Raw genomic sequence first — 20,089 nt, 5'->3', positions numbered from 1 at the left:
TAATAATTGTAATAGATATGTTGGCTATAATCAAATTACCATAAAGTCACCGAAATATTTTATCTGAGTAATGATTCACTATTGATTGCTACGTTACGTTATACGATACATTTATAGTTAAAGCGAAATTAGGTGTTATGCCTACTTATTATTTTAGTATCTGTTACAAGTTACATACTAAAGTATTATAGTAAGATATTGAATTCCCTACATTTAAAAATTGAAATATTGAAACTAGACAGTAAAAAATTGTAATTTTAAGATTGATTTACAAATTATTATAATTTAAATTTTACTACTTTATGAAACAAATATTGTACATCATAAAACGTAGCAATCGAAACATCGGAACGTACATTTATATAATAAATTTTTCAGTGTCAATGCAATAAAAAAATACTAATACATAAAAATTGCCTTTTCCAAGCTTATAACAGACACTAACTTAAGTTTAAAAATAATTAAAGCAAGTAATATAAATTACCACCATAAAATATTTAACTACATTAACCAAGTATTTGTGAAATTTCAGAATGAATAAATTGATTGATATTTAAATAAATTTCAAGTTCCAAAACGTACCTGCTATAAAATTTAAAAATCTACGACTAATCAAATTATTGGCAACATCGGAGGAGTTTAGTTGTGTACGGGGAAGAATACATACGGATCCCAAAAGTGTTTTACCCTATTACGGAGTTCATTTAATCCTACATGTTGGTCGGAGTCTACATAAAGCGCTACCCAGATAATAATATACACGGTGTATATTCTCCTGGAGTTAGTATAATACCGTTTTAGTACGGGGCCCACATTAACCGCTAGATCTATATATATATATATATATATATATATATATATATATATATATATATATATATATATATATAGATCTAGCGGTTAATGTGGGCCCCGTACTAAAACGGTATTATACTAACTCCAGGAGAATATACACCGTGTATATTATTATCTGGGTAGCGCTTTATGTAGACTCCGACCAACATGTAGGATTAAATGAACTCCGTAATAGGGTAAAACACTTTTGGGATCCGTATGTATTCTTCCCCGTACACAACTAAACTCCTCCGATGTTGCCAATAATTTGATTAGTCGTAGATTTTTAAATTTTATAGCAGGTACGTTTTGGAACTTGAAATTTATTTAAATATCAATCAATTTATTCATTCTGAAATTTCACAAATACTTGGTTAATGTAGTTAAATATTTTATGGTGGTAATTTATATTACTTGCTTTAATTATTTTTAAACTTAAGTTAGTGTCTGTTATAAGCTTGGAAAAGGCAATTTTTATGTATTAGTATTTTTTTATTGCATTGACACTGAAAAATTTATTATATAAATGTACGTTCCGATGTTTCGATTGCTACGTTTTATGATGTACAATATTTGTTTCATAAAGTAGTAAAATTTAAATTATAATAATTTGTAAATCAATCTTAAAATTACAATTTTTTACTGTCTAGTTTCAATATTTCAATTTTTAAATGTAGGGAATTCAATATCTTACTATAATACTTTAGTATGTAACTTGTAACAGATACTAAAATAATAAGTAGGCATAACACCTAATTTCGCTTTAACTATAAATGTATCGTATAACGTAACGTAGCAATCAATAGTGAATCATTACTCAGATAAAATATTTCGGTGACTTTATGGTAATTTGATTATAGCCAACATATCTATTACAATTATTACATATAATATGTTCGGTTGTTTTAAAAAATACTTTGTCGCTTGTAAATTTTGTATCTTTCGTTATCAGGCATACGAGTATTTTATTTATTTATTTTTATTTTACTTATTTATTTTTATTCGTAATACTTATAACGTACGTAATAACGTACCCGTTGTTGCAAAAAGCAACAACGGGTACGAAAGATATCAGGTATCAGGGGTGGTATTTGTCAATCTAAATGCCGCCTACGACACATTAAATTAGAGGACATTTCTCCAAATACTGTATGACAAACTGTAAACATCGTTTTATCCGCGTATATCTACAGAACAGAAGATTTTTCGTATCATTCAATGGTAATATGGAGAACGCAGACAAACGGTCTCGCTTGGCGTAGCGTTATGGCACCTACACTGTATTACATTTACACAAATGATCAACAGATACCAGTAGATACTAGGATTTTCATGTAGACCATACATTGCACAACCAAAAACTTTTGTTGCTGGAGTGGAGAAAAATCTAATAGATGCCTTAAATATAATAAAAATGAACTACGATTTAATTTTAAGCCAAACCCCGAAAATCTTAGGAACGCTCCTTCAATTTTCCCAACACAGGCGCTTTCACAAAACTGAACATCCAATAGTGTGATGAAATCCTTGAACTCTGAATTTCCTATAAATACCTTGTAGATAGTTTATATCGCACGTTGTCAATCACAGAATCTTGTTTAAAACTAAAAGGCAAACTAAGGACCAGAAATAGTATGCTCCGCAAGCTTGTCAGCTAAAAATGGGGCGCACATCCTTTCACCCTTAAAACGTAAATGCTTGCACTTTTCTTCTTGCTTAACTGTCTTTTTCCTTTTATTCCGATATACTCTGTACGAGTACTAGAAACCAATTCGTTAAGGATTTTTGCTTAGTTGAGGAGATATGTTGTGGAATGCAATTTTTAGATTCCCCATGTCTCTAATAACAGTTTTATCAACGTCTGTTTTTCCTTGCAATTCTTAGAAGGCACAGATTAAAGCAAAATACTGAATTTGGTTTCAAAAATTAGTTTACGTTTTTTAACCAAGTTTGACATCTTGGCGTCTATGCATGTGTCCGATCTACCTTAAGCGATTTATTTTCCTAAACAATATATTTATAAGAGCTTTCTTTATTTAGTATGTGTTCTTATTCTATACGGATTTGTAGCAATATGATAATGAGGCTAAAAAAGTTTTCTTATTATTTTTCTTTCAAATATTCGGAGTTCTTCCTTATTTGTTTTAGTCATTGTCCATGATTCGCATTCATGTATTAAAATAGGTCTTAAGTGAATTATGCTCTGTATTGAATTGCTTTCTTCTGTTGATTCGCTTGTATTTGGTTTTTATTTTGTTGATTTTAAGTAAACCATTTTTCGTGCTCTCTTCACTTTGTTGAAGATGTCGTTTGCGGAGAGAGTTTCTTATAAGATTAATATCATTAGCAGATGCTAGGACTGCTTTGTACCTTGAGCCATTAATGAATTGCATTTTAAATAGACGTTATTTCTATTTTGGTAAGCTCTTCATTAAATTTTTGAATATTTGAATCGAGAATCTGTATTTTATTCAACTGGTTTATAACACAGAGTTTCTTGGCGCCTATCTTCATCTCTGTTTTTTTTTTGTTTAGCGTATCATTATTTTTCTTCCTATGCCGTCCCCATTAACGGAGGTTGGCGACCACATTTCTAAAAGTATCTCTGTCTTTTGCAACGTGGAATAATTCGTCTACAGTCATCTTTGTCCAGTCACGAATATTTCGCAGCCATGACTTCCTCTTTCTACCTATTTCCTTTTTGCCATCGACTCTACCCTGCATGATGGTCTGCAGAAGACTTTATATTCCTTAGTATGTGTTCCAGGTATGCAGTCCTGCGTACTTTTATTGTTCTCAACAATTTTTTGTCTCGACCCATCCTTCTCAGCACTTACTCATTGGTGACCCTGGCAGTCCATGGAATTCTCAACATTCTCCGGTATATCTAAAATTCAAAGGCTTGAAGCTTCCTAACTATTTGCGCTTTTACCGTCCATATTTCTACTCCGTACAATAGTTGAGACCAGACGTAACATTCAACAAACCTCAGTCTCAGCGCAGTATTAAGATTTTTGTCACAGAACAATTGCTTGAATTTTAAGAACGCTGCCCTTGCCATTTCTATTCGTACCCTGATTTCTTAGTCTGAATCTAATTCTTTGTTGATGTAAGCTCCCAGATATTTATATTTTTACTCCCGCATCATTATTAAAAGAATTTTGCTGAATGTCGATCTAGGGAATCCGGTGGTATGTACATGATGTTTCCATAACCAACGTTCGAAAATTTGTCTTACTGTAAAGTCATGAGGATTTTACTAGGAAATATAGTGCTGTTTAATAATAATAAAGTTCAAGCAACAATTCCTATATGCACTAACTTGGTACTGATATCTCTGCTCCCCGATACCAGGTAGCAGTCCCGAAAACAATATAACTGCTACACTCATGCTTTCAATTATCCAACGATTAGCCAGTCCAGGACTATACGCCTTATTATGGTACTGATATTGCTGCTGTCCCTCATAAGTAAATATAATATGCAAGAAAGGTTTTGGCAATTTAATAGGATTTTGTATGTTAGAATATTATTTCTCCGAGAAAATGAAAAATATCTATTTGCTATCCGGATTTAATTCATAGATTAAATATTAAATTGCTACAAAATAATGCTATTAGCAGCAAAAAACGGTCTGATAGTAAGTAATGAGAAAACTAAATAAATTTCTTTAACATACAAGAGAGAGAACGTAGGGTAGGGCATAACGTAACAATAAACCCATATAATTTTGAAAGATTGCAGCGTTTTAGGTATCGTAGATAACGCTGTCACATAAGAAATAAAATGGAATATTCAGGTAGCTAACTGATGTAAATATAACCCACATAACACTTTTAAATCCAGAAGTCTAATACAAATCCCTAAAATCCTAAAATCCCTATTGACTTAAATGTGACGAGAACGCTGACAAAACAATGTAAGTAAAACTTAGGTATTAATTAGATCAGGATTACTAGAAAAGCCATCAGAATTATTTTCCAACTTACAAAGGTCCGAATACTAACCAATACCGAACCGGAACTAATGCCAAGGTCTAACAGATATATAAAGATAGCAACGTCATACAAGAGACTAAATCTCAACGCCAAAGTTACGCTGGCTACATCCAAAGGCTTTCTAATAACTGCATTTCCAAGTTAAACTGGGAGAATGCCCCGAGAGAAAAAATGCCCTTAGGACGTCCACGAATCAACAGGGGAGGTAACATATGGTCAGATTTAGGAATAATGGAACTACCTACCGACCCATCATATTTATCAACACATGCCTGTACAACCAACTGCTATCCAACCTACAATCAATACTTATCTGTTGGGAACTATCAAATCCATTACATGTAGTCAAACGAAGTAGGCTTAAAAAAAGTTATCTTAGGAAAGACACTAAAGAAATATTGATACATATTTTTAAAACGTTATTTACGTGGCTAAGTTTTCAATAGGAATGAGGAGACAAAAAGCAGAAAAGCCAATAGAACCTTGTTGCGTTCTGACTATACTATGACGATAACCTTTACAATATAAACAATACTTGAGGCAACTGTTTGTCTCAATTTTGTCATTCAGAATAATTATGTCTGTATTTTTTAATTTGCTAATTTCCATAGATTCTAATTTCCATAGAATCTAAATATATCTTAAGGCCTTTATTTTAAATATACTTTTTTAGTAATGAAAATACGTAGATAGAACCTGGAATATACATTTAACCTTTAATCTCTGGGATAAATCCATCTCCTAAACAATGGCGCCGATATATTTAGTTAAAATTCTGTGCACTTATTTTAACCGTTTATGTCCTTATCATTCATATATGAGTTGTGACCGATATTACAAACTCATTTACTTTTCACAAAGAGACTTCATATTAACTATACTTATTACTATACAAATCTGATTCGAAATATCGTCGAAAAGTAACAGTGTGTAAAATTATTTTTAATGAAAAGTTAATTAGCCATTTCTTATGGGGTTCAAAAGAAAAGCCTTTACGAAAATTTGAGTACAAATAAGACCACCGTAATCAGTTGTACCCTGGGTAATGAATAATTAATTAATCGGCTAATCAGAATCACCCGGTCAATATGATTTGTGTCAAATCGGTCCTTTTTAGGATAAATTATTCTAATAATGTCTATAAATATTAAGGGCATATCTAAAGATAAACACACTTTACTTTACTTAACCTTATCAGACATATGCGCTTAGCACAAATGTGACGCATTTCTAGTGCAGAAAATACATAGAAGGCAAAAAATAGTGTATTTGGTATTAAGCTGATCGCTGAAAATCACATAATAAATGTAAAAGTGCTATCTCTGCCGGCAAAGAAGCAAAGAAAAACTTAAAATGAGAGAGGACAAAACCAGTCAGCTGAAGGAACCTTTTAACGATGTTGAGCTTGGATCCACTATCTACGTATATAATGAAGAATAGTACGGCACTGACTGAAGATCTGAGCACAAAGCTTATTATAAAATTTGGACCAAAAATACAACAGTTACTGATATCCAAAGTCTTCAGATAAACAAAGCAAAGACAAAGTTGTTGCCTTGCTTAAACCTGGCAAAAACTCCAACGACCACAAAAGCTATCGGTCAATATATTTATTTTGTCAGCTTTACAAAATACTTCTCAAGAGGTAAAACAGAAGAAAAACTCAAATTAAAAGACAAAAGTTGCTATAGACAGGAAAGATCATGTACGTCACCAATACTAAATCTTGCCCAACACAGCAAAGATGGGTACAAAAGATATTAGGTATGAGGAGTGGTATTTGTCAATCTAAGCAGCAATTTGCAGTTTTCATTCAACATCTAAGTTACGTTATGCCCTACTCTACGTCCTCTCTCTTGTATGTTAAAGAAATTTATTTAGTCATCTGGGAAAAATTTCTCAAACGATATTAATATTAAAAGGGACTTTAAAGAGCCAAAGCACGCTAAACCGTAAGGTGACTAAACCACACAAAATGGTTATTTGAGAAAAATTATAGCTCGTTCCAGAAAGAATTGTAAATATAACATTAATGTAATTTAAGAAGAAACGCTGAAGAAAAAAAACAGTAGCGGTTAGCCTAAATAAAGAAAGACAAAAAGATGTAATTTAATGTTTTGAAAAAATCTGATCCGAAGACTATCTGAAAAACATTTCATAGTATGGACATCGAGCGCGGCGATGCCTTTGCCGTCTGGCGGCCTATATCGGAAACTTTTACTACCATTTGACTATTTGTGTACGATTTTGTGTATGGTTAAGTGGCACACCACAAAAAGTGTTTTTATTTTCTCTTTTGTTCAACAATTAAAATGTATTACTATACTTCTAGATGTTCCAATACAACAAAGGATAATAAACATAAAGCACAGGGTACAAAATTTTATTATTTTCTATGTGCTAGTTATTATAAACACATAAGCTATACTACAATCAAAAACTATGACCACTATGAAAAAATACGGTAGACTATAACTACATTTGTGCTTTAGCACTATAGTAAGAACAAGATAAACATCTAAATTCCTACATAATTATATTAACGAGAAGTTAAAAAAACTTCTGTTCGTTATCAGTAATAGAAAGCGCATTTCAGAATATATTATGAAAAATGTTGTTGATATTACAATATCAGATGATAGTAATACAAAAATAAAAAACAACTTACCTTTTCAAAACAACAATGAATCACTTCATTTTATCACGAAAAATTTAAAAATTGCAATGTAATTGAACCCATTTTGTGAGCTATAGTTACATTGATACTTATGTGGCAATTAACTGTAAAGTCATTAGTCTTTTCCGTCGTATCATATTTTCCTAATATTTTTTGTAGGCAAGCGGTTTAGTTTGTGTAATATAATATCCCCAATTCGTCTCATAATATTTAGTTTTCAAAACAGCTGTTAATAATTCGTTCACATTTTTTAGAGCTCTTTGCAGTCTTAGATTAACGAAACCGTTTGCAGTACATTTGAAAATAAGTCGACAGTAAGATACTTTACTTGTAGATTACTCCTTGTTAAATTAGTTTATTAGGTAAGCCTAGTTCTGCCATGGTATTTCATAGTTTTATTCTTATGATTATATCAGTGTTTGTTTAAAATCTATAAATAACTAGTTTAATGTTTTTTTTTGTATTCCCAACATTTCTCATTAACTGCCTAATAGTGAATAATTGATCAACGATTTATTTGGGTTTTTATGGTTATGTCCATGTTTACTTTTGTAAATGTCCACGTTTGGGAACCATAAGTTAGAACAGGGAGTACGCATTGATTGTATACTTTGGTCTTAAGATGCTGTGGATATCTTTTGTTTTTAAGAATGTAGCTTAGTTTGCCAAATGCCGCCCATGCCAGTCTAACTCGTCTTTTTATCTCTGCTGTTTGGTTTTCTTTGTTACGTTTTATAGTTTGACCCAGATATATATAATCCTTAACTTGTTCTACTTCATCTTGTCCGATCCTCATTGTGATGTTTTCATCTGTATTTGTTATAATTTTGGTCTTGCTGTAATTCATATTAAGGCCTATCTTTCCAGCTTCTACGTCCAGTTCTTTCATCATTTCAAATAATTATTCTCATTTATCTGTTATCAATGCGATGTCATCAGCGTATATTAGATGGTTCAAGCGTTGTCCATAAATTTTTATACCTTTTTCTTCCCATTCTGATCTTTTAAAAATATCTTCCAGAGCCTGATTGAAAAGTTTCGGTGATATTGTGTCACCCTGTCTCACGCCTCTATTTATTTGTATTGATTTTGTTTATTCATATACTTTAATTGTTGTTTTGGCTTCCTTATATATATTGGCTATTAGTTCCGTATATCTGTGGTCAATTCATTTTCTTATTCATTTTTCATTATTCATTTGCTCGTTCTATAAGTATTTTCATACTTAGTAAATGGTCACTTGTGCTGAATCCCTTCCTAAACCAGCTTGTTCTTTTGACTGGTATCCATCGAATTTTGTCGTCAATCTATTGGTTAAAATTTTTGTTAGGAGTTTATACATTACATTGAGGAGTGTTATAGGACGGTAGTTTTTTATATCTGCTTTATCCCCTTTCTTGTGTAGGATAATGGTTACGGATTCCTTCCAGTTGTTTGGGATTCTTTTTTCTTATAATATCTTGTTAAAAACGGAATGTAGATTGTTAATTACCACTTTTCCACCATATTTCAGCATATCTGCAGTTATTCCATCTTTTACTGGCGATTTGTTGTTTTTCATTTCTTTCAATGCCTTCTTTATTTCTGATTTGCTTATTTCTGGCTGTAGCTCTGAGTTGACATTTTTTACTTTAGCCTTAAGTTGGTTTTTAATTGTTTCTGGTGGTTCCTTTTTTGTTTTATATAGTTCTGAGTAGAAATGGTGATTAATATTTATAATGTCATATTTAACGTTTGTTTCTAGTCCGTTTTCATCTTTTTTTTTGTTTATTTCACACTTACCTAATTTCGGTCTTAAGCATTTCATATTTTTGTTGTTTTGTATTACTTTTTCTATTTTTATTTCTTGTTCTTTTCTCTTATTTTTTCTTATTATTCTGCTTATTGTTTTATTGATTTCTACATATTCTATAGCTTCCTTCTTTTATCCATAAGCTTCTTTGTTTCTGTTGATATATAATTGTTCTTTTTTAGATCCTTTTTTGCTATTTCTTTTCCTGATGTAATCATCGGTGCTGTAAGTATGTTGTCTATTTCATCTATATCTTTGTCATCACTGTCTAATTTTTAAGTAAGTTGTTCTTTTAATAGGTCTTTGTATATCTCTTTATATTGCCCTAGTTTGTTTCTATCTACTAGATCCTAGTTTTTAATTATTTTTCTTTTCATTTCATAGTTATCGTCAACACTAATTTTTGCTCTGACCATCCAGTGATCGCTACCTGTTGTGAATCTGTTAAGAACTGTTACATCTTTAATGATATATCGTTCCGTGGACAGTATGTAGTCGATCTCATTTTTTGTGGATCCATTAGGGCTGACCCATGTCCACTTTCGTTGGGGCTTCTTATTGTAAAAGGAGTTCATTGCGTATAGATGCTTTTCTTCTAGGTAGTTCATCAAAGTAGCACCTCTATCATTTCTCTGACCATAGCCGAAATCTCCTATTTTAGTTTCTTCATTGTTTAGTTTTCTACCCAGTTTGGCATTGAAATCTCCAATTACTAGTATAAGACGATTTTTATGTTCTTCCATAGTCTTTAATATATCTTCATAAAATAGTTCGATATCTTCCGTCATCATAAGCTGTCGTGGGGGCATATACCTAGATAATTTTAATTAATGTTCTTCTTATTTTAAGTATGACATAGGCTGTATTCGGGTTTCTTCTTTTCGTCGAGTTTCTGATAGGCCTATGATATCTCATTTTATGGTTGTTAATTCTTCTTTCAGTTCATGTACTTATTCATCCGTAGACATCGATCTAATATTGTATGTCCCTATTGACAGGTTGACGGATTTTTTTGATTTATGTTGTGTTCGTCTTAGTGGGTTTTTGTTTATATCTATCAAAAGCGAATTATTGCGTCTCCCAGATACAGCGAGGCAGACCTTTGAGGTGTGGGATAATATTATGGGTTATTTCTGGTTTCGTCATAATTTACACTGAAATTACTAACAAGAGAGTGCTCTTACTTCCACATGTTCAAATTGATATATAGTACCAACAGATGCTAGTTATATACCATCAGTACTAATAAAATGGAAACTATCAAATTAATGTCAATTTCATTGAATAATCAAAACAATCGAAAATATAAAATATACCAAAACAACACAATAAAAGTAAAAGTAGAAGAAGAACTAACCGACCCTATTGAAGCTGGTAATGGGATAAGACAGGGAGATTTCCTGAGTCCTCTATTGTTCAACCGGATTATGGATGAAATAATAAAAAGTAAGAAATAAAAGAGGATACCAAATAGGAGAAAAACAAATTAAAATAATCTGCTATGCAGACGACGCAGTACTATTCTTTCAAAGTAAAGATGATTTACAACGTATGCTACACCAATTTCATATAACCGTCAGAAAATTTAACATGTTAATTTCCTCAAAAGAGACAAAATGCATGGTTACAACAGCAAGTTTACTAATATGTTAATTGGAGCTGGAAGGTCAGATAATAGAACAAGTGATGAAGTTTAAATATCTAGGTATCACATTATCTAGCTACGGAAAGCTCGAAACTTAAGTGGAAGATCCACTGAATAGAGCAAACAGAGCCGCAGGCTGCCTAAATGAAACAATATGAAGAAATAAAAATATCGGGAAAGAAACCAAAGGCAGAATTTACAAAATTTACAATAATGACAAACGCAGCAGAAACAAGACCTGACATAAACAGGACAAAAAGGATGTTAGAAACAACAGAGATATAAACACTTAGAAAAATTGATGGTAAGACATTATGGGACAGAGCTAGAAGTACAGATATACGATGTAGATGCAAGGTGAAGAACATCAAGAACTGGTTAAGAAATAGAGGAGTAGAATGGAACGATCATATAAGCCAAATGACAACAAATAGAGTAGTAGACACGGCAAGAGACGGTTACCCAATAGGAAGACGATCAGTAGGAAGACCACGAAAACCATGGAACGGCAACTTACTGGAGGCACATTGAAAAACAGACAGAGTCATGGCTATATAAAAAGAAGAAGAAGAAGAAGAAGAAGTAGAAAAAGATACACAGGATAAACATTAAAATAGCTGCAAGAAAGAGAAAATGAATCAGTCATATTAATGTAGAATAGCAGAGGACAGAATGTTTAGAGAAAATAATGAATCAGTCATATTAATTTAGAATAGCAGAGGACAAAGTATTTGTCATAGCCTTGGACAAGTGTCCAATTGAAAAAAGACCACAGGTCGTTCAAAAAAGACGGAACTCTAGAAAGAAAATAGAATAGATTTAAAAAAAAAGCATAAACGTGTCTTTTCCTACTCTTTTAATATTGAAAATACGCAAATAGAACCTTGAATTAAAATGTAACCTTTGATATCTGTGATAAACCCATCACCTGAACAATGGCGCCGATGTATGAAGTTGAAATTTTTTACACCTATTTTAACTGTTTTTATTTTTTTATTATCTATATATGAGTTGAGAACGATATCACAAACTTATTTATTTTCCACAAACAGGCTCTTTAATACCTTAAATTATTACTATACAAATCTGATTCGAAATATCGTCAAAAAGTAATACACGGCATGTAAAATTTAAATTTTCAATAAAAAGTAAAATATTAGGCATTACTTATGGGGTTCAAAGAACGAGCCTTTACGAAAATTTAAGTACTAAGAAAACCACCACAATCGGGTATACCCAGGGTAATGATTAAATAATTAATCGGCTAATTCTTCAGTCACCCCTTTAATATGATTTTGTCAAATTGGTCCTTTTTAGGACCAACTATTCTAATAACATAATGTTTATAACTGTTAAGGGTATATCTAGAGATCAAGAAATTTTACTTTACTTAAACTGATCAGACATATGCGCTAAACACGAATCTGACTTATTTCTAGTGCAGGAAACACATATAGGGCCTAACGTAGGGTATTTGGAATAAAGCTTATCGCTGAAAACCACATTATAGATATAGACATGCTATCTCTGTCGGAAAAAAAGCAAAGAATAACTCAAAGTAAGAAAGGACAAAACCAGTCAGCTTTCAGAGAAACTTTCAACGATGTTGAGCTTGGATCCACCATCTACATATTTAATGAAAAATAATACAACTACCGACATTGAGGATCTGAGCACAAAGCTTATTACGAAATCTGGACCAAAAACACCACAATGGCTTATCCGGATGATGAACAACTGTATTCAAATTATGGAAACACCCAAAATCTAGAGACAAGCCAAAGTTGTTACCTTGCTTAAACCTGGCAAAAACTCCAACGACCACAAAAACTATCGGCCAATATCTTTATTTTGTCAGCTATTTAAAATACTTTTGCACAAGATCGTTAATATGATTTCACCGATATTTGAAGAAAAGCTCAAATTAAAAGACAAAAGTGGCTATAGATAGGGAAGATCAGGTACATTACAAATGCTAAATCTTACCCAACACATCAAAGACGGGTACGAAAAATATCGGGTATCAGGGGTGGTATTTTTCAATCCAAATGCCGCTTACGACACCTTAAATTACAAAATATTTCTCGAAAAACTATACGATATCCCCTTAGATAACAAACTCACTTATATTATTTGCGTATGCCTACACAAGAGAATATTTTTTGTATCACTCAATGTTAAGAATAGCAGATGAAGAACGGTCTCGCTTGGGGTAGCATAAAGGCACCTACACTGTATAACATTTACACAAACAAACGATCCATACCGGTAGATACTAGGACTTCTATTATATTTTTTCAAAACCCCTGAAAAACTCGTGGGTGCTCCTTCAATTTCCTCGACAAAGACGTTTTCACAAAACTGAACATCCAATCTTGTCATAAAATCATTGAACTGTAGACTTCCTATAAATTCCTTGAAAATAGTTTGTATTACACCGGGTCAGTCACAGATTATTGTTTAAAACTAAAAGGTAAATTAAGGACCAGAAATAATATTCTTCGCAAGCTTGTCAGCTAAAAATGAGGCGCACGTCCTTCCGCCCTTAAAACATAGACGCTTGTACTATATGCTTCTGCTGCCGAATATACCTTGTTAGACAAATTAACCATTCTTTCTATTAATTTTAACACAAAAATATCTATTGTAGCACTTAACCATATTTATTTTGAGATAACCTTCTATCAAGATATCATATGTAGTACACAAATAAGACCAGAACTAAAATATTAAAAAAGCTTTATACAATATATCGCAGAAGATTGGATAAAATAAAAGTAGTTTTTATTATTCAGATGCTTACATAAAATGTACAAAGACATACTCACGTAAACAAAATATATTACGAAATTTCTTGAACTAATTGAACTAATAAAATTATATTAAATAAAAAAACAACATCTTTAAAAATACAGAAAAAATAAAATTTTCGATGCAAGCGAACATTCCATTCAATAATAAGCCCAAATCCTTTTGTATCTACATACCTGTTTTCTAAAGAACCAGTTACATTTTAGTACTTAGTTATACCAGGTAATATAATATCCTCTGTTACACAGTGTAATGCGTATGACATTCCACTGTCTACAAACAGTAGATAAAAATAAGGAGCCCATATAAACCGTTCAGGGTATATGTTGAAAACATACGGTATAATCGCACAGTTGCCAAACTCTCAGAGCTTAATTAAACCGATAAACGTATGGTTCAAATATACAATGAAGAAGATCTGAACGACCCCTATAATATATACACGTGAACTAAGCGATATACATTTATGATACAGGGGTATTTACGGGCTCCAAAAAATTTTTATAAATTATTAAACTCTACATGTTGATGAATCGACTGAACCAATATTACGGAATTGTCAAGTGAGCTCCGTATATCGGTATCCACTTGACCACGGAGCTCAATTGAACCTGAATTTTAACATGGGCGGAGTTCACTTAATGCCGTAGATATATATATATATATATATATATATATATATATATATATATATATATATATATATATATATATATGTATATTTATATATAATACAAAATTAGTATTTATTGAGTTTAGGTTCAATAAGTAATATTGTATATTGTAATATTGTAATATTGTAAGTAATATAAATTTGGAACTAGATTTTATTGTGCCACTGAAATTAACGTTTCGGCAGGTACTCGTTACTTTTGTCAATAAAATTATGTTATAAAATCATTACAGAACATGTAGTCGTATTATGAACATTCTTGGTTATACATATTCTTATCAGAAACAAAACAATTGGTTGTGAATTCATAATTAGTAACTTAAAACGACAGAAGGTTGGATCTTCACATTGGAAATGTTAACACATGTAAAGGTATTACCTGATAGGCGCTTCTGAAAAACAAAAGGCAAAAAGCCATATTTTATGAAGTAGAACAGATAATATATATCACATATATAATGAAACATATTATTGACTTTGTATAAAACATCACTTTTATCTGAGTTTGGTACTTTGTCTTTCAATGACTTGTACAAAGATCCCACAACTACAGTGCCTTTATAAGCAATTTTTACATTTAATAAGTATTGACCAAAAATTCTGGTTAATTTTGAGTGACATCCTTAATAAATGGAAGTGATACAAAAGAGATTTTAGGAATATTGTTAGTCAGTGAATGGGAATCAGAGCTAACTTTCATAGCATCTGTATTTTGGGGAGGATTCTCTTGTGTGTTGAGTAGAACAGAGGATGTGTTGAAGATGATTTTCCTAAGTAAGGATTAGGGGAAAGAAGAATTGTAAAATAATGTTGAGATTCTTCTTTCTAAAAACAAGGTCAGCCGGTTTACAAACTCTTTTGGTCATTTGTTTCACTAGATTAACTTTCATGCTTGACTTGTGGTAAGAATGGTAGTTGAGGTATCTTCCCCAGTTACAATTTTTTCTATACCAATCAATTGTAATTATGTTATCCAGTTCTCTGGTGAACATTATGTCAAGAAATGGAACAGATTGGTTTTGATCCTCTTTTTCAAGAGTTAATTTAATGTAAGGGTCATAGCTATTGGAAATGTCTAAGAGCTGTCCCTAAACCTAGTGGACATGACATAATATTGTCATCAACATACTCTTTAATAAAAGGAACAATCTGGAGAACAATATCCAACAGATCGTACATTACATATTTAGCCAGAATTAAAGAGATACTGGCTCCCATAGGAGTGCCAAAAATTTGTTTATATTATTTATTCCTACAAGCAAAACAAGTGGAATTAAACAAGAACTCTTTCAACTCAATAAACATATCATAATATGCTACATACTGCAGAAATTTTATCCGTGTTTGTGAATAGATCGTAGAATGGCATTTAAGTAAACATTATTAAAGAGGGAGACCACATCTAGACTGACGAAAACATAATTATGTGGTAAGATAGTTCTGTTAAACAACTCGACAACTTGGAAAGAATCTCTGATGTAATAATCATTATTCGAATCATAAGCTTCAGTTAAAATATTAGTAAGAAAGCCTGCAATATGTTCAGTTGGTGAGCCTATGGAGGAAACTATAGGTTTATAGTTAAGGTAGGTTTATGGATTTTAGGGAGGGTGTAGAATTTAGCGACAACACTTTTATAGGATGAGAGTTTCTTTTTAGCGTTTGAATCAATTTGTTTCTTTTGCCAAAGGCGTTTTATTAGGGCATTAGATTTATTTTGAATATTACTAGTTGGATCACTAGGAAGGGTTATGTAGGATGAATCCTGATCAAGAATCTCTTGAGAAAGTTTAAAAGAATCGTCTATTAACATTACTACGGTAACATAGGAGATTCAATACCTAATCATGGTTCAATGCTAAACTTAGAACCTAACGAGAAAAACTTAATAATGTTTGATGGAATTTCAACTTGGGAGATATTTTTTATCCAAGAGTCCTTATTATATTAAAATTATTACAAATATATTCACTAGTACTACCAACAAAATTTGACTTAAGGCTATTTAATTTATTTTCTAATGACTTTATTAGTTTATGATTAAATTAATGTTTATTTCAATAGTTAAAAGTTTATACCCTAATTTGTTAGAAGTTTAAGTGTTTGATTATAATTTTGTATATTGGTTTAATTAATTGAACATACCTGGCCATAACCAGTCTCCTGCAGGTACTTTAGCACTAACCTCAACTCTACCATACTTGAATGAAAATGAGTTTAAGGTCCTCATACGAGCACTTTTTACGGGATTTAGGATAGCATTGGCCGAACCTGTTCTTCTACAACCTTCATTGTCACTACCTGTACAGCTAAAATACAAATTTTTTAAATTTTACTATGTCACCATTATTTATTTTTTTAATACTATTTTAACAAGTGTTGGAAAATCAACAAATTTTTTATAACTTCAATTTAATTTAACGCCGCCTGTGTAGTTTGAATATCAAATATCAAATCAGTAAAAAAGACCAGACAATCGTCAGCGTATTTGACACCTCTCGTCCTTTTGCCCCCTCTAGAATCATATACAGTCAGTCGCATTAAGTATTTCAAGTTGACAAGTCGCAAAAAAAGTTGTTCTCTCTCCTCGTCTCTCTCTCTCTCTCTCACCCGTGCCACACAACAAGAGCATATCATATAAGTTAGTTTAGTGTTGTAAGTGGTTAAGTTGTAAAGTGTATACATAAAAGATTGTGGAAGTACAATAAACCGATAATAAAAAGGTTTAAGTGTCTAATTTTCACCCCCACAAGACGAAACAAACGAATCAGCAACCAAATAAATCCTGTAACAAAATTCAAGACAGATAACCACGAGAGTTTGGTGAAACCAAACCATACCCGCTACGGGTATGGTGAAAACAACCCCATCGTTTCCCTTTATGGTCCTTTGAGCCGGATCAACTCATTCGACCATTCTCTTCAAACTTCATATAATATCATTAAATTATTATCAAACGTAATACTTCTTCAAACGCATATCATTTGAATATCTAGTTTGAACATATTGTCGAACTACTTCTATTACTGACGATGAGGAAATTCCAAAACATGAATTTCCAATTTCTATTCTGTGGAATAAAAGAAACGCTGACAAATTATTTTTGGTTAACGAGAAATAAAAAAGTTCACCTTTCCTGAGGATCGGGTTAAATTATTTTTGCTTCAAAATGAGACGTGATAGAGATAATTGTGGTAAAAAAATCACTCAGCAATTGGTTTTGTTTAATTCTTTGTGGTTTTACTTGATTCTTTGAATATTTATTAAAAAATAAATGATAATGTACCAATAAGAATTAACAGTTCACCGTTATATTAATTATTCGATTGACACATGCTTGAATTTCCCAATCGGCTATTTCCCTTTAATATAGAATTAAAATATGAAAAATATTGTCTTGTCTGTTAAACTTAGATTTTGAAGCTATATTATTAATTGAAAACATTTTTTAACAGAAACCTCTAAATACTACACAGCAATTAAACTTATTGAACAAGCACCGTAAACCATTGAATGCTTAATCTCCAAATATTATAACAACTACCAGAATTTTAGCCACATATTAGGATTCAGTGATCTAATAAAACTAGTGCGACTAATACGAGTAAAGTATAAAAATATTCCAGAACAGGAGGTAACAGAAGACAAAGATAGAAAGATATCCTAGAGCAGTATAAAAACAAATGCATAAAGATAAGTTAGAAGATCTTGTAGGATCAACTGAAGACCAATCTTTAGATGTTTGTATCATGTTAGAATAGATCCACAATTGAATACTAGATAAATATTCAAGAACTTAATATTTTGCTAAAATAAAATGAGAATTTTACGTGATCCAATCTAATTTCAATATTCTTTATTCCCAAACCAAAGTTTATTTCCCCACTTGATGATAACAACGCCATTTAACTTTAGAGACAAGTTGACAAATTTGATAAGCCATATAGGATTTTCAGAGATGGGTCAAAATCTATTTTAGGAGTTTGTTGTGCGGTATATATCCAAAACAATCAAGAACACATTGTGTTTAAATTAAACCAACAATGTTTCATTTATTCCGCAGAACTGTTTGCAGTATATTAAACTCTGCAGTATATAAGAAGTCTTTCCTTCTTTTTGATTTTATACGAGCCCTAAAATCAGGAAACTTCCACCTCCGCCCTCCAGACCGTTGCGAAGACTTTCTTTTCTGCCGTGGATGCCGTTGTGAACTTCATCCGTGACCCTGGATGAGGGACCCTTATTAAAATATTAGCTATAGAAATACTAACCTAGCTCCTAAGTCAATAGTACCAGAATATAAAAATTTTTCGCCATATTCATCTGCGACAAAAGTGGGTTTGATATGTAATTGGCCGTTTGAAGTATAGCTATTACGTCTATCATCCGTATACCATTCAAATTCGTTATTCTAAAAAATAAACATATTGTAAGATCGTTAAAAATGACATTATTCAATAAGACAAACACTCTTACAAAACGGCTATCACAAAACTCAAATTAATAGGAGTATTTAAAAACATCTAAACTCATTCCATCCAAAAAGAAACCTTGCAACCTGATCAACCCAAAATCTTTCTACCTTTTATTACAGGTGTCACTGACAAGATCAGTAGAACTCTTAACCCTTTAAACATTAAAACTATTTCCGGAACTACAGTTTCTTTCGTACATACATAGGACAGACAAACCAACGAATCCTTAACTGTATTTACGAACATATATAGATCGAAATAGATCAGAATGTATAAAAAAGGGTTGTTGAGTATGAAGTAATAATGAAAGATTCAACATCAAATTAAACTTTGTATAGTGGTATTTGAAAAATGAGAACAAAGGGAAATACCTTCCACCTAACCCGCCTAATTTAAATATGTGATTTGGTTAGTAATAATAAAAGTAAAAAATAATAATATTAAATCATTAATTCCCAAATCCTAAAATTAATAAAGCTATAACATAGCTTATATAATAACTATATAAACAGTATAAGATAACAAGTTATAAACCACATTTGAATAATTTATAATCATCAATACTTACTCCACCACCAGTTAAAGTTTGCTCATGATGCCATTTCGATAAGTCTAACCAATTAAAGTTATCTTCAAAGATTAGCTGACCAGAACAGATACTCGAATTTTTGGGTGCGTGTAAACCACTTGCGGTTGTTATTGAATTTTTAAGACATACGGAATTGACATCGTTAAATAATATTACGGAAAACACGAGTGGTATTAGAATCATCTTATCTAACATTTTGTCTTTTGTGTAATGTGTTAAAATAATTTCCTAGCTAACGCTTATATACAAACGAGATCAATGATATCTTGATTGATTGGGAATTCTATAGGGGAGACCAGTGAATAAAATAGTTATCTAAACTAGAGTATTGGGTTAACCTGTACAAACGTGATAAATTTGAAATTTTATAAAATTAGAGACTAATTTCCTGTTGTTTGTAAAAAATTAACACATAGGAAATTTCAAACTATCTGAAGAGAAAAATGTAAAATTTATAAACTGTAAAATATGCAGCATAGTAGACGTACTTCTTACAAAACTAACGATGTATGTTAATGATGATTCAGAGACGTTTACGAGATCTTTAAAAGTAAAAAAAATGCATTTTGTGTTTGTTAAAATTACCTCAATTAGA

At 31.5% G+C, this 20,089-nt stretch overlaps 1 protein-coding gene across 1 annotated transcript in view; it reads right to left on the bottom strand.

Annotated features, from left to right (window-relative positions):
- LOC140448030 (beta-1,3-glucan-binding protein-like) overlaps window positions 1-19,731 on the bottom strand; it is a 38,802-nt gene extending 19,071 nt beyond the window's left edge. The window contains exons 1-3 of the mRNA XM_072541073.1: window positions 19,474-19,731; window positions 18,702-18,841; window positions 16,576-16,739 (exon numbers count right to left, since the gene is read on the bottom strand). Coding sequence (XP_072397174.1) covers window positions 16,576-16,739; window positions 18,702-18,841; window positions 19,474-19,689 — 520 coding nt within the window. The 5' untranslated portion in view covers window positions 19,690-19,731. The remainder of the gene's footprint in view (window positions 1-16,575; window positions 16,740-18,701; window positions 18,842-19,473) is intronic.
- Window positions 19,732-20,089: the final 358 nt, after the last annotated feature.

The sequence above is a fragment of the Diabrotica undecimpunctata genome, chromosome 8 (assembly GCF_040954645.1).
Source record: "Diabrotica undecimpunctata isolate CICGRU chromosome 8, icDiaUnde3, whole genome shotgun sequence".
NCBI classification, from domain to species: Eukaryota; Metazoa; Arthropoda; class Insecta; order Coleoptera; family Chrysomelidae; genus Diabrotica; species Diabrotica undecimpunctata.
Note: the sequence above shows the minus strand (reverse complement) of the source record. Positions and strands in the feature narration are given on the sequence as shown.